This window comes from Rhincodon typus, chromosome 7 (assembly GCF_021869965.1).
Source record: "Rhincodon typus isolate 14 chromosome 7, sRhiTyp1.1, whole genome shotgun sequence".
In the NCBI taxonomy this organism is placed as follows: Eukaryota; Metazoa; Chordata; class Chondrichthyes; order Orectolobiformes; family Rhincodontidae; genus Rhincodon; species Rhincodon typus.
In genome coordinates, this window is record NC_063338.1 from 12146570 (window position 1) to 12165690 (window position 19121).

General features: G+C 42.8%; 1 protein-coding gene across 3 annotated transcripts in view; it reads right to left on the reverse strand.

Annotated features, from left to right (window-relative positions):
• The window catches only part of plekhm3 (pleckstrin homology domain containing, family M, member 3), a 73882-nt gene that overhangs the window by 4827 nt on the left and 49934 nt on the right, over positions 1-19121 (reverse strand). For all 3 annotated transcript variants that reach the window (XM_048599555.1, XM_048599556.1, XM_048599554.1), the window contains 2 exons: positions 13812-13957; positions 10576-10769 (listed from right to left, as the gene is read on the reverse strand). In XM_048599555.1, the coding sequence (XP_048455512.1) occupies positions 10576-10769; positions 13812-13957 (340 nt within the window). The remainder of the gene's footprint in view (positions 1-10575; positions 10770-13811; positions 13958-19121) is intronic.

Below are 19121 nucleotides of genomic sequence, written 5' to 3' on the forward strand. Positions count from 1 at the left end.
AACGAGGACATCTGAGATGTTCGGGAGTTGAATGCCTCATCCTGGGAGCAGATGCGGTGGAGACGAAGGAATTGGGAATAGGGGATGGCATTTTTGTAGGAAGGGAGGAGGTGTATTCTAGGTAGCTGTGGGAGTCGGTTGGCTTGAAATGGATATCAGTTTCCAGGTGGTTGCCAGCGATGGAAACAGAGGTCCAGGAAGGAGAGAGAGGTATCAGAGATGGTCCAGGTGAACTTAAGGTTGGGGTGGAAGGTGTTGGTGAAGTGGGTGAACCGTTCGAGCTCCTCGTGGAAGCACGAGGCGGCGCCAATACAGTCATCAATGTAACGGAGGAAGAGGTGGGGTTTAGGGCCAGTGTAGCTATGGAAGAGGGATTGTTCCATGTAACCTACAAAGAGGCAGGCATAGCTTGGGCCCATGCGGGTACCCATGGCCACCCCCTTTGTCTGTAGGAATTGGGAGGAATTGAAAGAGAAGTTGTTGAGGGTGAGGACGAGTTCAGCTAAGCGGATGAGGGTGTCAGTGGAGGGGGACTGGTCGGGCCTGTGGGACAGGAAGAAGCGGAGGGCCTTTAGGCCATCTGCATGGGGAGCGCAGGTGTATAGAGACTGGACGTCCATGGTAAAGATGAGGTGTTGGGGACCAGGGAATTGGAAGTTTTGGAGGAGGTGGAGGGTGTGGGTGGTGTCACAGACGTAGGTAGGGAGTTCCTGGACCAAGGGGGAGAAAATGGAGTTGAGATAGGTGGAGATAAGTTCACTGAAATGTTAGCTCTGTTCTTTCCTTCATAGATTCTGCCAGACCTGCTGAGCTTTTCCAGCAACTTTGTTTTTGTTCCTGATTCACAGCATCCGCAGTTCTTTCGGTTTTCCTTTGATAATAAATGGGGTGATCCCCTTGGACAACGTTTATCTCTCAACTAACAAGTAAAAACAGATTGTTTCGTTGTTTGAGGGATCTCACTGGACACTAATTGGCTTTGACTTCAAAAGTATTTCATCGGCTTGATGAGATACAGAGGTGTCAGAAGTCACTAGACAAATGCAAGTCTGCCTGTCCTTTTTTTTTCCCCAGAACAGACTACTTTGATTGCAGGGGTGGTACTCAAAATCAGCTAGATTTTTGCTCTCAATTACCATTTAGCAGGTAATCGGGTTCATTGCATGACTGTATTAACTTGTAATCAAATTATTAGCAAGCAATACACAGTAACAATGATGTTTTATAATAAGAAGCAGGTTATTAAATGCTAGTTATCCAGCTGCCTCAGACTGCAGGCACTTACTTGTGGTCCAAACTGGCATTCCTAAAACAAGTTCAGCTGCTGCAATGCAGAGGCTGTGACACTTTGTGCTCTACTCTTTCCTTATAATCCAAAGCTTCGCTGCCAGTAGCCTCACTCACACCAAGTCATACACTGTGCCCTCTCTGACCTATATTGATAGGTTAATAGACTGGCAGCCAAACTTTAAATGCTCATCATCATCCCATCCACTTCATGGCCTCACTACACCATAACTTTGTAACCTTCTCCAGCCCCTTAACCCTTGGAAAACTCTGTATTCCTCTAACTCCGCCTTTTGTGCATTAGATGACAGCCATGGCTCAATTAATAACACTTACACTTGGAATGACAAGGTTTTGGGTTGAAGACTCCCTCTCCAAGGCTTGATCACAAAAATCTAATCTGACACTCCAGTACAATACTGAGGGAGTGCTGCAATGTTGGAGGTGTCATCTTTTGGACAAGATGTTAAAACAAGGCTCTATGGCACAATTCAAAGAAGAGAAGGACCAAATTTATCCCTCAATCAACAATCACAAAAACAGATTACTTGGTCATCATCACACAGCTGTTTGTGGGAGCTTTCTATGCTTATATAAATTAGCTGCTGTGTTTCCTAAAAGACAGCAGTGACTACATTTCAAAAGGCACTTTTTTGGTTGTAAAGAACTTTGTGACTGCTGTTATACAAGTTAAATCTTCCTAACTTTGATTTTCATTACTCCACCACGAGATGCTTTCTTACTCGTGTTCAGCTACTGAGTACATAAAGCTTTGGTATTCCCTCACTGAATTTCTCTGTCTTTTAGAAGCTCTTTAATACCTTACCTCTTTGGAATGTCATGAGGTCACAAAATGCTCACCATAAACGCAGAGATAGTAGGAACTGCTGATGCTGGAGAATCTGAGATAACAAGGTGTAGAGCTGGATGAACACAGCAGGCCAAGCAGCATCAGAGGAGCAGGAAAGCTGACGTTTCAGGTCTAGACCCTTCAGGCTCTTCTTGCTTCATGACTCTATTAAGGTTATATGCATGGAGGGTAACTTAAATTTATAGACCAGAAGCTCCCAAGCAGAATTTTCAGCCTGTGCAGATTTAGGTAGTCTCGGGCAAAGACAGCGAGAGTGTGATGCCACCCTCAGTGTTGCTGAGGCAGGAACTGGCTGAAAGTAAACAGCCACCTGGGTCACATTTCTGATCACTATCTTGTGACTCCTATCATGAAACCAACAGAGACAGACTTAACAGACAGCAGTGACAGATTTGGCTACAGCACCACCGCCATCCGAACCATCACCACCACTGACCCCATACGGTTGAATGGATTGTGGGCTGCCCAGCCTGTGAAACAAGAAAATACCACATGGGCAAGGTGCCAAGATGGTGCTGACAAGGGTGAAACCGCACCCCAGCAGGAATTCACGCCTTCAGGACACAAAAGAAGAAATCCAGGCAGGACAGAAAAGGGGGTTAGACGTATTCAGAGTCAGTCGCAGACATTCCTCGAGTCCTTAAATTAAACATTTGACACAAGCTTGCAACTGTCAGGATTTTATCTCCGTATCCACTTTGGAGAATCAACACAAATCACATACAGCAGGACGGGCTGCACCTGCATGTATGGTTGAGCAACAGTGCAGTGCAAAGTCTCCCATTATCACCACAATTAGTCACCCTCCCTGCAATTAAGCAGATGATTGACTGGAGGGTATGTTTGGAAATAAATTAACATGACAACTGCTGTTAAGTGCATGCAGTTCCAAAATACTGTAACAATTGATTGTGGAGGTCCCAATTCTTCAAGATAGTCTGCCAGATAACACTAGACTGTTAAATAGGCCTGGATGCAGGAAAGTAAGGTGGAGGTGGAGTTCTTTCTCAAGAGATGTCACAGTATTTTCAGGTCTATAAATTGGCTGTGTGATACTTTCAGAACCTGATCCTACTCTCAGATAACACAGGGTCATAGATAATATAAGTGACACATCGCAGGACTGTGAAATAAGCTGCATCGAGCAAGCCTTCCTTTCTATGATGGTTTAAGTGCGAGGGAAAATGAGCCGGATATCATAAACTGTACAACTGTCATTGCATTGTGATGAAAGTTCATGATATATTTTCTTTACATTTGGGCTTTGACACAGACAGAAGTATTAGGTTTGATGTGAATTTTTTCATGATCTTTGTTAAGAAAGGGTGATATAATTTTACTTTCATTTCAGAGTTCTGTGAAAGGTACTGGATTGTCTGGAAACTTGTTTACATGCATTTAAATAAGGTTTTTAGAAAACCTTGAGGTGAATAGTTTTCTGAAGCAATGAAGAGCTTAAATAATGTTGGGTTGTTGCCTGAAAACAACATGTCCTACGGCACAGGGAGACAAAGAGAGAAACGAGTTTTTAGAAAAAGAGAGAGTAAACTATCTGGAAGGTGGCAAAAGCAGGTCACAGAATCATAGAATCCCTACAGTGTAGAAACAGGCCATTTGGCCCATTGAGTCAATACTGACCCTTCAAGGAGCATCCTACCTAGACCCACGCCCTTAACCTATCCTTGCAACCCCACATTTTCCATAGCTACTCCACCTAGCCTGCACATCCTTGCAATCCTATGGGCAATTTGGTATGGCCAATCCACCTAACCACAGCACCTGGAGGAAACCTATGCAACATGGACAGAATGTGCAAACTCAATACAGACAGTTGTCTCATCAGTGAAATCAAACCCAGGTCCCTGAAGTTGCGAGACAGTAGTGCCAATCACCAAACCACTGTGCCACCCCAGGTCATTCAGAAGGAAAAGACCTGTACCATCAGCAGTGCAGTTTAGCAGTTTCCAAAACAGATGGGGCAGAAGAAAAAAAATCCGAGTGACTTAGAAGTTAATAAGAGAAAAGCTCCAGAAAAATAAGGTTTCAAGATGTCAGAAGAAGACATCCTCCAAGGCTGTTTCAGGAACACATGGTAAGAAGTGAAATGTGTTAGCAGCTCAAGGGTCACTTGAAGTTCCATAAACAAGAGGATAGCAGTGAGTAAATGTGCAATGCTTGCTGAAAAAAAACCATGCCATATGAATAGAGAACTTTAAAGTGGAAACAGAGTAACACTTCACTGAGGTTTGAGTAGCTGTAAGAATATTGACAGAGTAAAAGTGCTGAAACGTTATTTCTGATATTCGTAATATGACAGTTTCAAATAGTTTGTGTTTCTTTTTCCTTTTGTTTTAAAAACTTAACCATCAAACCAGGTCTCACTCTGTGATCTAACTTGTTCAATATTATAATTGGCTGGGATCACAACTGTACTCTCCCCTCTGATTCAGAAGATTGTGAATTCAAGTTCCACTCCAGAAACTCGGGTACATAACCTGGACTGAAATTTGAGTGCTGCACTGATGGGAGGAGAGGATAAACTGAAGCTCTGTTTGTTCACCCACGTGGACATTAAGGATTCTGGTGTGCGCTGGCTGAAGAACAGTAAAGTTGTTCTCCCCCTTGTCCTGGCCAACATTTATCTCTCACCTGCCCTCGATATAAAACAGATGGAAGAATAGAAACCAGGAGCAGGAGAAAGCCATTCGGCCATCTAAGCCTGCCGCGCCATTCAATATGATCATGACGGATCCTTTATCTCAATGTTATATTCGTGCTTTAATGAACATAATCCCTCATAATCCTTAATGTCTTTAAAATCTTTTAAAAAATGTTCTCTCTTTCTTGAATATATTCAATGACTTGGCCTCCATAGCCTTTTGGAATTCTCTAACACAAACGTTCGAGAAGATGGCTCAGACATTTATCATTGCTACTTATGGAATCTTTCTGCATGGAAACACACTATTCTACATTACAGCACAGTGGTTACACCTGATAAGTATTTCAATGGTCCAAAGCATCTTCTAATCATGAAAGAAATGCTTTCAGTTTTATGCCTCAACTGAAACAGCTTTTTGATGAACCCTTTTTGTAAGGCATATAGTTTTCAGAGCGGAGTCACTAAAACGGTCAGATTTCTGAAGTTTGAAAGGTCTTTCACTGGTTTGAGTGTCCTTGCTGAGTAGCCTAACACAAGCTAAAATCAAGTGCCAGTTGATTGCCTTGCACTACAATTGATTTGTCATACAATAAATTGCAGCACAGCAGTACTACAGAGGCACCCTGCACACCATGACACCTTACCATCAATATTCTTAGAATAGCTTGAAACATTGGTGCTGCAGTTGCTGGATCATCTGTTGCAGAGACTTTACCCATGTCTTAACAACTCCACCACCTGATCAATCTACATCTTTCCACCTTCAATATAGTTCAGCTAACAAAACCTACATACTTGTTTCCTAACTAATGCTAATTCCGGTTTCCCTATTATCCCTGTGCTTAGCTGACTGACATTGGTTCCCAGTCCAGCAAAGTGTCAATTTTTAAAAATCCCATTCCTGTATTGAACTCTCTCCACATTCTTGCTCCTCCCTATCCCCATAACCTGCTTCAACTCTACAAACCTCTGAGGCATTTGTATTTCTCCAATTTTGGTTCCACATCGATCCCCGATCTCAAAAACGTGGCTGTCAACTGCCTAGGCCCTAAACTCTATAATTCCTTCTTTCAACCTCTGTCTCTCCATCGGGGGAGCTGCATGGCAAAAAGAAGTGGAACATAAAAGGCAGAACAAAATGATGTTGCGAAAGAAGGTAGAGGTGCATCAAAGGAGTTACTGTGCATGCCACACTTTCAATTCTTCCACGTGGAGAGAAATAGATAGAAAGATAGACTAAATAAAACATTTATAAAGACACCATAGATACATATAACTACTTTTTATAATTATGTATTGCTGAGAAAAGATATTATGGCCGTGGTATTTGGAACAAGGTCAGCCAGGTGGATATCATAGAGTATGAGTTCTCTGATTGGGGCTGTTAATCTGGTCCAATCAGAGAGCCGTGGTTGACAGATATAAACAGGAGTGTCAGGGGTTCTGTTCACTCGGACAGCTGGCTCTGAGGGAGCTGGATCAGTGTCACATATTATGCACATATAAATAAAAAGGGTGCCTTAATGACAGGATACCGGCCTTTGTGGAGATATTTCAGTGACGACGAGAGAAAAACAGGCCCTTAAAGAGTCACTCACAACAGTTGTCTTTGACTAGGAGTAAGGATTTCTAGCATCATACCACTATTTGGGAAGCTTGACTCATTCGATTCTGCCGTCAAAGACTGGACCAATTACGTGGAAAGAATGTGTTTTTTTTCCCAGGCAAATGACATTGGGGCCGACAAAAAGCAACGAGTAATTCTCCCGATAGCGTGTGGATCCGCAGCTTTTTAGGTTATTAGAAGCCTAACTTTCCCAGAGGCACCAGATATTAAAACCGTTCAAGAGTTGACAGACTTAGCTAAGGAATATTATGACACCAAGCCTTACCTAATTCTGAGATGCTATCGGTTTTAATCAACAGTTCAAGAATGAGGAGAATCATACTAGGATTTTTGGCGAGGTTAAGAGACTGGCAGAGGCATCTGATTTTGGTTTAACCTTAAGTGAGATGCTGAGACACTGTTTCGTATGTGGGATTAGTGATATAACCATGCAAAAGTGCTCACTAGCTGAGGCCCAACTGGACTTCAAATAGACACCACAACTGGCTTTATCATTAGAAAATGTGGCAAGTGGAGCATATGGAGTTATAGGGTATTCTGATGGAAGTGATCACTCTTGCCAGTCCAAAGGAGCTTAGGGAACATCATTTAAGTGAAGGCAATTGCATAGCCTTACTTAGGACATATCCTGAACAGAAGGACTCTAGGTCAGCCCACAGCAAAACTCGAAAACAAATCCGAGCCCTGGCCAAACAGTTAAAATTTTCTTCAGCATCTGGGCCAGTAGGCCATTGTAGTTTCTGCCGCTATGTAGACTTGAGACAGCTAAAAAACTTCTACTAGACCTAAATGGTGTAAAATAACTCCATATGTCGGTATCCAGGAGAGTGCACGTCCTGGAAAGTCCACCCACATGTGGTCTGGAACAATGAAATTGCTTAGCAACATCCCAATCAGAACCAATCAAAATAAACATCTGATTAAACCATCACCTGGTTCTAATGGAGGTCGATACTGGCATAGCCGTTCCAGCAATTATAGAACCAGTCTTTAATATAATTCATTCTGGACTCCAATCTTTAAGTTTGGGCAAGACATCAGCTAGACTGAAAAACTACACTGGGGAACGTTTACAGATTAATGGTCAACAACTTTGGTTCCAGTCTCTTATGAGAAGCAACAGGGAACCACTACAGTAAAAAGCTCGGGCCCAAGCTTGATGGGGTGAAATTGGTTGAGAAAGATTCACCTAGATCGGCTCAACATTTTTCAATTAGAAAATGGCTGCCTGAGTGAAGTCCTGATTAAATACCCAGACATTTTTCAGGAAGGTCTAGGGACTATCAAAGGAATGAAGGCCACCTTGCATGTTTACCAGGAAGCAATTCCACGATTCTGCAACACCCGCCCAGTGTCAATTGCCTTACAGGCAGAAATCAGATAGCTGGAAAGCAGAAGAATCATCAAACCAGTTCAGTTTGCAGAATGGCAGTAGTATCGGTCGTACCGACTGTGAAACCTGACGGATCAGTTCGCTTTTGTGGGGATTTTAAACAAACAGTTTAAACCAGTTTTCGTAGCGAGATAAATATCCAATCCCTTGCACAGTGGATTTATACGCCAAGCTGGCAGGGAGGGCTGTCCTTCATGAAACTGGGCATGACCCACGTGTATTTGTGATCGCAGATAGAGGAGGATTTCCAGAAATATGCTACAATTAATACTCATAAGCGAGACAGTCAGCCTGTGCAATTTTTCAGCGGACGATGGAGAACATTTTACAAGATCTAACTCAGGTTACCATTTATCTAAGTGGCGTGCTAATAACAGGATGGACTAACAAGGAGTACGTAGAGAACTCAGAAATAGTCCTTAGACTTTTCTCCCAGGCGGGCGTATGCGTTAAAGGGGAAAAATGTGCGTCCCAGGCACTCCCACTTGGGCTACAGAGTTGACGAGACAGTGATAAACCCTTTGGAAGGAGTGAAGTATATTGAAAATTGTATGATTAAGCTACAGCATAACAAGGGTTAAATTTGTAAATGCTAAGACAAAAAGGGAGCTTGCTGATGCGGTTGAAATTGGTCCAGAGCAAACATAAGCATATATCAAAAGTAAACATTAACCTAGACATTGTGGTTAGAATATCGAGAACCTCTTACAAGCATATATCAAACAAATGTTAACCTAGACATCATGGTTAGAAAACGGGGAACCTTTTATGAGCATAGGTTATACATAAACCGTCACCCAGACCACGTGGTTAGTGATAACCACGTTCACCTAGACCTCGTGGTTAGGGTATGGCGGAACAGTTCGTGGTTTTGGGGAGCATCAAGTAAAACCAAAATGTATAAAAATACTGAACGAGCTGTTGCTGTAGAGAGGTCTCAACATGCAATTGTCTGATCAACATTTAAAAAGAAATAAAGCCAGATATTTGAAAAGATTGTGTACTTGTTCCTTATGTATTTCAAAGGAACCTAACAGAAGGTAAAGTGAGGGGATCAAAGGTGCCCTTGCTCCCATGTCAGTACCAGAGCAGAGGTCTTTCCATGGGCTGGTGAATCATTACAGAAAATTCAAACATAACCTGGCCTCCATCCTGGCACCTATGCATCAACTTTTACAAAAAGAGAGCCAGCCTTGGAAATGGTGACATTGCCAAGTCATAGCCTTCAGAGAAGTGAAAAAACAGCTTTCAGCCTTTGAGGTGCTGGCACACCATGATCCCACACGAGACCTGGTATTGACATGCAATGCCTCCCCACACAGCATTGGGGTAGTATCAGCTCATAGGTGGCCCAATGGAGAGGAACGCCTAATTGTGTACACATCCAAGACTTTGGCTAATGCAGAGTGTAAATAAGCACAGATATAGGAGGAAGGTTTGGCGGTCATTTTTGGAGTTAGGAAGTTCCACCAATACCATTTATTGACATAAAAGTTTGCAATAATAATGGACCACAAAACATTGTCATATTTATTTAAAGAGGACAAGGCAGCGCCGCCCATAGCTTCAGGCCAAATTCAGCGATAGGTTCTAATTGTCAAGTTGGAACACCAATGCGGATGCATTGAGCCACCTTACCGGTAGTACAAGCACTGGAAGAATCCATAATAGTTTTAAATTTTCTGGACATTCTTCCAGTCACAGTTGACTTTGGATGCAGAAAGATCGGACACTGGCAAAACCGAAACATCTGGTGTTGATGTGGGAAGCCAAAGGGCTGTCACAACTAGAGGTCTGGGGTAGGAAATCACAGGAATGGCCCTGCATGGGTAACAGGCACGGTTGACGTGAGGTCAGATCCAGTGACGTACAAAGTTCGGGTAGTTGCGATGGTCCTGAATAAACACGTGGACATATATGAAAGCTGAAAACTTGCAAATGGGGCAGGAGTAAAACATGCCCGACTCCTTGACTGCCTTTCCGACTCTTCCAGAACCCCTGGGTTCTTCCTCTCTGTCAAGTGTTGAAGATATCTCAGAATCTGAAATGGACATGGCAGGTGTTGCCACCTCGATGCTTTTGCCGCCCAAAGAAGAAAATGAATTTCTTCCGAGATGCTCCAAGTACAAGAGGTAAGCGACTGTGTGTCACGCACCACCTGTATCAGAGGCAGAATTGGAGGAACCTGACCCGTGCTAAAACGCCCCACGAGGACCTACAAAAACAAATACGGACTACATTCCTGGACTCAGAAGGGGAGGGATGCAGCGATTATAATGAGGTTAGCCAGGTGGACCTTATAGAATATGGGTTCCCCGACTGGATCAGATTAACAGCCCCAATCAGGGAGCCCTGGCTGTCAGATACGAACAGGAATGTCAGAGGTTCTGGGATCTGGCTCCGAGGGAGCTGGATCAGCGTCAAGGACTCTCCACATATCAATAAAAGGGTGACTTGGTGATAGAATACCGGCCTCTGGGGAGTTATTTCAATGCTAACTTGGAAATACGTCACTGCTCCTTCATTACTGCCAAGTTAAAATGCTGATAGCATTGTGGGAGTACCTTCACCACATGGACTGCAGGAGGTCAAGAACGTGGCACATCATAACCTTCTCAGGGATACTGGCCAATGCATGCGGGCCTTGCCTGTGATGCTTACATCCACTGAATAAATTAAGAAGTCACTATGCAGTAGTTTCATGTCAAAGCTGGGAGTAGGTTTGAGGAGCATACCTTCTGCGCAAATCTTCTGCCACAGAGGCCCTGCAGCTGAACAGGTACGCTCTCAGCGATTTGAGCTGCTGTCGCAAGCGGAGAACAGTGGCCAACGCTTCCACATGCTCGTACAGATGTGGATTATCCTGTCGGACATCAACGAGTGGCTCTTCTGATATGTACTCCAGGAATTCTTTTGCTTGTTTTGAAACCTGTGGAGGAAAAATAATAAGCTTGAAAATAGAAACGTAGGGACAAAAAGAATATGATCGGATAGTGGTTGGGTTACTTGACTGTTAATCTAGCTAACGGAAGTTTGAATAATAATTGGGGAATTGGAATTCAGTTTATAAAATTTGATTGCTGTGGAAATTCCACTGCTTTATGCATGTCCCATCAGGGCAGGAAACCTGCTGTCCTTAAACACTCTAGGCCTGTCACAGACTCCAGGCCACACTAACATAGTTGACTTTTTAAATGGTCTTTACCAGTGCCTAAGCAAACCACACACAATTTCATCAGAATGCTTCATATTCTCAAGGTGACTAGGATATAGGCAGCAAATACCAGTCCTGCCACCAACAGCCACATTTTGAGAGTGATTTATTTTTGTAAAATGAGACAGTAACAGAAGATTTCAGTCAAAATAAAACAATTTTTATTGTATCAACAGACTTCAGTAGATAGCACTGTTGCCTCTGAGTAAGAGGTCTTGGGTTTAAGTCCCACTTGGCAGGTGGGCACAAATTTTAGGTGGACAGTGCAGTGCTGAGGGCTTCTGGCTCTGATAAAGGATCACCTTTTGGCGGAGACCCTAAACTTCAGACACTCTTTCCTCTTGGGTTGATTTGGAAGATTCCATAGCATTCTCTTAAAGAGAAGGGGATCTCTGCACACTGTCCTAGCCAAGGTGCGACCCTTAACCAACATGATTAATGAGAAAGAATATCTGGTTATTATTACAATGCAGTACGTGAAAATCTGTCGTGCAGAAACTGATTGCCTGATGCCCTGGTCATCCTTATACCTCAATCAGAACAATTTAAGAAAACAGACAACCTGGCCACTGCTATTTTGTGGGATCTTCCTAGGTTTCAACAGCGGCCAGACTTCACAAAGTACTCAAATGGCTGTAAAGCACTTTGGGGTGCTGTGGCTGTGAGAGGTCCTACCTAAAAGCAACTTACTTCTCTCTTACAAACTGATCTCATTTTGAAACCCAATTCACTTGCTGCACAGCACAGAACTCTTCAGTCTTAACTTTGCATTCTCCATTATTTCACTGATGTGAAATATTTGGAAACACGGTGGGGTAGAAGTACTGTCACTGGACTGGTCATGCAGAGTCCCAGGCTAATAGTAGAAAGTGAAATTTGAATTCCATTAGTAAATCTTGAATTACAAACTAGACTAATAATGGTGGCTATGAAACCACGGCTGATTGTTGTAAAACCCACCTGTTTCACAGCTGTCCTCGAGGGAAGGAAAATCTACTGTTGTCACTGGCCTGGCCGACATATAGGTCTAGACTTTCAACAATGTGACAGAGTCTTAAATGTCCTCCGAAATAGCCTAGCAAACCACTCAGCTGTAATGTAGTAGTTCAAAGTGATAGCAATTAGGGATGGGCAGCAAATGTTGGCCTAGCCTGAAACACCCACAACCTGTGAATGAATAAGAAAAACTAGCAATCCACAGCCGTAGACTGATACTCTGGGGATATGGGTTCAAATCCTACCATGGCAAGTGGCAACATTTGAATTCAGTCACTAAAACATGTAACTGAAAACTAGTTTCAGTGGTGGTCACCTTGACGACGATCGATTGTTGCGCAAACCCATCTGCTTCACGAACATCGTTCAGGGAAGGAAATCTGCTATCGTTATTTGGTGTGACCTACATGTGACTCCAGATCCACAACCATGTGGTTGACTCTTAATTACCCACTCAAAGTAAGGGCGATTATGGATGGGCAACAAATATTGGCCCTGCCAGCAACATCCAGAGCCCATGAAAGAATAATGAAGGAATGTATTTAACAAGATTTTAGTTACCGTTAAAAGGAATGGAAGGACTGACGATGGAACTAAATATTCCAATTCACATTCTCAAAGGGTACAGCACAGAACTACAACAGCAGATGAATTCAAGAAGCGGATTTCAAATCTTGATTATCACCCTAGTATAATGGTTCATACAATGTTCTCTCAAAAGAGATTGTACAACTCTCTCTTGACAGCTTGGCACGTTTAAGAAAAGTTGTGGATAAAATCAGACAGACTAGACTCGAGATGTTCCAGGTTCAGTAACCAGTGATTTATGAAAAGGAGGAGGAACTTCTGCACCTGTGGAGTGGTGAGCCTGTGGAATTCTCTACCACAGGAAACGGTTGAGGTCAAAACATCATAGACATTCAACGAAGATGTAGATATAGTTGTTAGGAATAAACAGATCAAAAGAAAGAGGGTATGGACGGGGGAGGTGGTGGCAGGGAGGAGGGTTTGATGGTGGTGGAAGCAGGAACAGATACTAAGTTAGATGACCGGCCATGATCATATTGAATGGCTGGCTCTTGCTCAGATATTCTATGTTTCTATGAACATGCAGTTCAAGGGCAATTAAGGTTGGGTAACAAATGCTAACCTTTCAAATAATTACCTGTTTGGTGAAATATGGGAAAAGAGAAACCATGAAAAGCAGGTGAGGGAATTAGGAAAATGCATAGCAAAATAATATTGGACAAAAATAGCTACATATTCCTCTCGTGAATTGATAGAGCCACCATTTTGCCCTGTTCCCATTCAGTCATTGCCAAAATACTCATTGACCTGCTCTGGTGCCTAGATCACTGCAGTTTCGATTTTTAAATTTTCATTCTTGTTTTCAAGTCTCTTCATAAATGTGGCTCACCTTATGGCTGTAACAAATCCAAACCCTACAAAAAAAAAGCCCATTGAACTGTCAATGCTCCTCCACTTTGGGCCTCTTGCACATCCTAGAATTGCTACCACTCCACCATTGCTGACTGTGCTTCAGATGCCTTGGTACTACATTTGGAATTGCCTCCCTAAATCTCTCCACCTGCCTCTCCCCCTTTCAGATTCTCCTCCGCACTCCGTCCAAGCTTTTGCTCACTTGCCAAATCTCCCAACGTGGTACAATAGAAATATTTTGTGAAGTGCTTACATTAAAAGGTGCTATATAACTACAAGTTGTTGTTGCAGCTCACGAGAGACTTTGAAGGAGCAACGCACCTTGTGCTTTGTGGTGTCCCAGTTGTGAACCAGTCGAGCCGGGATCAGGAACACATCGTCAACATGACATGCTTGGCAATAGTACCAGCCACTGTAGGCACACACCTTTGCGTTCCCATAGGACAATCCCACCGGTCTCTGACATCCTATTGGAAACAAAAATAGAATTCTTGCAATGCAGGTTGCTATAATGAAAGGAAGGAAACACAGAAGACAATGTGCACTGACAAGTCTTGCAAACAGCAACAAGATAATGACCAGATTATTTGTTTCAGTGATATTGGTTGCTAGTCAACCAAGACACTGTGGAGAACAGCCTTTATTTAAACAGAACATTTTTACATCTACCCAAGGTGGTAATTAGGGCTTCAGTTTCAAGTCTCATTTAAAACTTGGAATGTATGGCAGTGTGACCATCCCAGCGTTGCAAAGGGGAGTCAGCATAGATTTTGGGCTCAAATCTCTGGAGGTGGTCCTTGAATTCACAGCCTTCAGACTCAGCTGTGAGAACGTACCTCTGTTCACCCACGGCTGTCACGATATTAAATCTGAAATATTGAAGCTGACTGCTGTTCAGAGAAAGTGGCAAATTGGTCGTAGAATCTAAATGTTTTCTAACTTACTTTTTTGTGAAGGAAAATCATATACAGTAGTAATCATTATGCATCCACAAGGAAAACATAGCTGCTCGGTTTCATCCGCAGTTCACTTTACTGTGATCTAGTCATGTACCGCAGTGTCCTCAAAATCAGAACGCTGCTTTTTCCCGTTCCTGCAACAGTGATACCTTTGTATGTCTTTGCCAACCAGTACCAAATTGGGAATGGCTTTAATACCTTTGGGAACTGGATTTACAACACCCTTATGGAGTTAATACACAAGTCCATCAGTCCATGATAGATTTCAACACAGGTCCCAGAGGTGAAAGACTAATGTGTCACCTAATATCTCCACGACTGCCACAGTAAAATATGCAATACTGCACCAATTAACAGCTCACTTCCCTCCACAAAGCCATGATAATAATTGCATCTATTATAATTCCAATTTCAAGTCAGTGTGCCAACAAAAGCCACTAGCAGTATTTATATGGGATAGAAGTGCAATTAACTGAGCAAGTGCAGAGTTCCACAGAGGCAGAGGCATTGTGAAGACAGCTTTCTGAAAGGCCACATTTGTAAAGAGATATTCCAAGAAACATTCAAGTGCAAGCATCACTTTTAAGTGTCCCTGTTCCCAAAAAATAAAGTTAAGGAGCCATCAGGCCGTACCTAGCTTACTTGCTCATCTCTACTTCACATCATCATTGCACTGTAACATCAGGCTTTTGTACCACAAACACTGCTGACAAGTGAGTATTTGTCTTTCAGTAGATTGCACTGCAGTGGTCAGGAGAGAATTACTGTCACTGGACTAGCAGTCCACAGACCCCGGTAAAGTTCTGGGACACGGGTTTAAATCCCACCACAGCAGATCGTAGAATCAGAATTCAATAAAACCCGAAACTAAAAGTTTAATGGTGACCATGAAACCATTGCTGATTGTCATTAAAACTCATCCGCTTCACTAATGTCCTTTGAGGAAGGAAAGCTAGCATCCTCACCTGGTCTGGCCTACATGCGGTTGCTGACACACAGCCCTAAGGTCTGGTAGGTCTATGGCAACTTCACCTTTACATGCGATACTAGATTCACCATAATGTGGTTGCCTCTTGACTGCCATCCGAAACAGCCTAGCAAACCATTAATTTGTAACAACTGCTTAAAAAGCCAATGTAAAGCCAAACTGGTTCACTTCACGTGATATCAAGAAACGGTTGAAGACACTCTAAAAGGTCCTGTCAATAATATTGAACAGATGCGCTCCAAACTTGCCACACCCCTAACCAACTGCTCCAGTTCAACTACAACACTGGCATTTACTTGATGTTGAATCACAGAATCCCTACAGTGTGGAAGCAGGCCATTTGGCCCATCGAGTCCACACCAACCCTCCAAAAGACTATCCCACCCAGACCCACCCCTCTACCCTATTGCTGTAACCCTGCATTTCCCACAGCTAATCCACCTAGCCTGCACATCTTTGGACTGTTGGCAGAAACCAAAGCACTTGGAGGAAACCCACATAAACCAGGGGAATGTCACCCAAGGGTGGAATCGAACCTAGGTCCTTGGCACAGTGAGGCAGCAGTGCTAACCACTGAGCCATCATGCCACCTTGTGTGGAATGTGGAAAATTGCCCAGATATGTCCAACACAAAATTCAAATTGTTCAGTTAACGCCCCATCAGTCTTCTCTCGGTCATTAGTAATAATATCAGAGTAAAAGATCCCTTAGGAAACAGTGACCATTACACGGTAGAATTTAGTATTCAGTTTGAGAGGGAGGAACTTAGGTCGGAAAAAATTGTGTTAAGCTTAAATGAGTGTAATCACAAAGAATGTGGGGCAGAGCTGGCTGGAGTGGACTGGGAAAGGAGTTTAGCAGCAAGGATGGCTAAGGAACAATCGTCAGTGTTTAAGGAAATGGTTCAAGACTCACAGCAAAAGTATATTTCAGGTGAGGAAAAGTGCCAACCATCACTAACCAATGAAGTTCAGGATAGCATCAAATTGATAGGAAAAATATTCAACGTGGCAAAGATTGGTGGTAAGCAAAGGATTGGAAAAGTTTTAAAATCCAACAAAAAGATCACCAAATAAAAAGGGAGGGAAAAAATAAGCTTTGAGGGTATACTTGCAAGTAAGAAAAAAGGCAGACAGCAAGAGCTTAAGTATGTAAAAAGGAAAAGAGAAGCCAAAGTGAGACCCTTTAGAGAATGAGGCTACGGAAATAACAACGGGTAACACGAAAATGGCAGAGGAGTTGAATAAATAATACATCAGTCTACACAGTAGAAGACATCAATAGCATTCCAAAATTACTAAATAATCAAGGGGCAAAAACAGGAGGAAATAAATACAATTTCAGCTTCCACAGGTGCTCCTCAGGGTAGTGCCCTTGGCGCAACCACTTCAGCTGCCTTTTAATGACTTGCCCTCCATTACAATGTCAAAAGTAGGGATGATTACACAATGTTCAGCACCATTCATGACTCCTCAGATACTGAAGCAGTCCATGTCCCAAAGCAGCAAGATCTGGACAATATCCATCTTTGAGCTGACCTGCAGCAAGTAACATTAACACCACAATTGAACATCTCCAACAAGACAGAATGTAACTATTGCCTTTTAGTATACAATGGTATAAGCATCACTGGGTCTTCCACTAATATCACCCTGGGGCTTTATCATTGACCAGAAACTGAACTGGACTAGTCATGTATATACAGTGGCTACAAGAGTAAAAGGTCAGGAACTAGGAATCTTGCAGCAAGTAAATTGGGTACCTGTCCACCATCTACAAGGCACAATTGTTGTGGAATATTCCCTACTTACCTGGATGAGTTCAGGCCCAACAACATTTGAGAAGTTTGACACCATCTAGGATAAAAGCAGCCCACTTGACTGGCACCACATCCACAAGCATCCACTCCCTCCACCACCATCAATAGCAGCAGTGTGTATCAGCTACAAGTTACATGCAGAAATTATCCAAGATTCCTTAGTCAGTACCTTCCAAACACATGATGACCACCATCTATAAAGGATAAGGGCAGCAGATACATGAGAAGTCCACCACCTGCAAGTTTCCCTCCAAGCCACTCACCATTCTGCCTTTGAAATACATCATCGTTCCTTTACTGTTGGGAGCCAGAATCTTGAACCTCCCTCCTTGACAGTATTGTAGATACACCTTCACCAAATGGACTGTAGCAGTTCAAGGAGGCAGCTTACTGCCACTTTCTTGATACCAACTGGGATAGCCAATAAACCCTGCCCAGCTAGCAACTCCGACAACCTACGAATATATTTTAAAAAGCCTTAAGTTGCCTCATGTCTTAGCCCAATTCAGTTTTCATGAAATACCTACACTTTTGCACATTCCAATGCTCAGAAGTTGGGAGCTAGAATCAGGGTTGGTTTTTTTTTATCCTTGTCCTGACCAGCCCAGTGATAAACACATCAAGACAAAGGCCTGAGGCTCAATGATTATGATACTTTAAACAGTAAATCAAACTTGAAAACATGGGAACATTTTACTTTTTTAAGGAGAGAGATGAATGACATGAGATTGATTTAATTAAAGACACGCTTGTTAATAACTGTTTCACTTCTGTCATCGATTGATGGTAATGAACAAGTGTTTCATAGCCTGTGTCAGGGTGCACGTCAAACCGTAACTGACCTCAACACTGTAATGTCCTAAAGGTTTAACTCTGTTTCTCCTTCCACAGATGCTGCCTGATATGCTATGTCTTCCATTGTTTTCTCAATTTTAATTTCAGCATTGGAGCAGTGGAACTAATCATGGTATGGATTCTTGTTACCCTGCTAGCTAGTGATCCCCGATAACATAGTATAGACAAGGTTGCATTGCAGATGTATACAGCTACAAGAACACTCAAGTCCTTGACATCTTCCATGATACAGAGGTTCACTCGATCAGTACAACATCTACCAATTTCAACATTCATTGTTAATGTCACTGGACTAGATCCAACGTGTTCTGGGATCATGGGTTCAAAATTCACCATAGCAGACTATAAAATCTGAATTCAAGGAAAATCTGGAATAAAATCTGTAACCAACGTCTACTGTCATGAAAAACCCATCTGGTTCACCAATGTCCTTTAGAGAAAGAAATCTGCCATCCTTAACTGGGCTGGACATGCGACTCCTGACCAACAGCAATATGGCTGACTCTTAACTGCCCTCTCGTTAATTCAGGATGGACAATAAATATTGACCTAGCAAGTGATGCCCTCATCCTATGAATGAATAATATAAAAAAATTCACTCACTACATCACCATACAATGGCAGCAGTATGCACCATCTACAAATGCACTGCAGCAAATTGTTAAGACTCCTCCAATTCTGCCTTTCAATCCGGCAATCTCTAATAGCTAGAAGAACACGGAAGGCAAAAACTTGGAAGCCCTACGTGCAAGTTCACTCCAAGCCACAGACCATCCTGACTTGGAGCCATATTGCCAGTCCTTCACGTTTGTGGGGCCAGAATCTTAGAACTCTCTTCACAACAGTACTGCGCGCATACCTTCACCATGTAGACTGTGGCGTTCAGAAGGGCAGCTCATCATCATCTTAAAGGGTAATTAGGATGAATTAAAAGATGCTGGCCTTGTCAACAATGCTTCTATCCCCAAGAAGATTCAGAAAAGATGCTGTGTCGCTTCCAGTACAGCAAA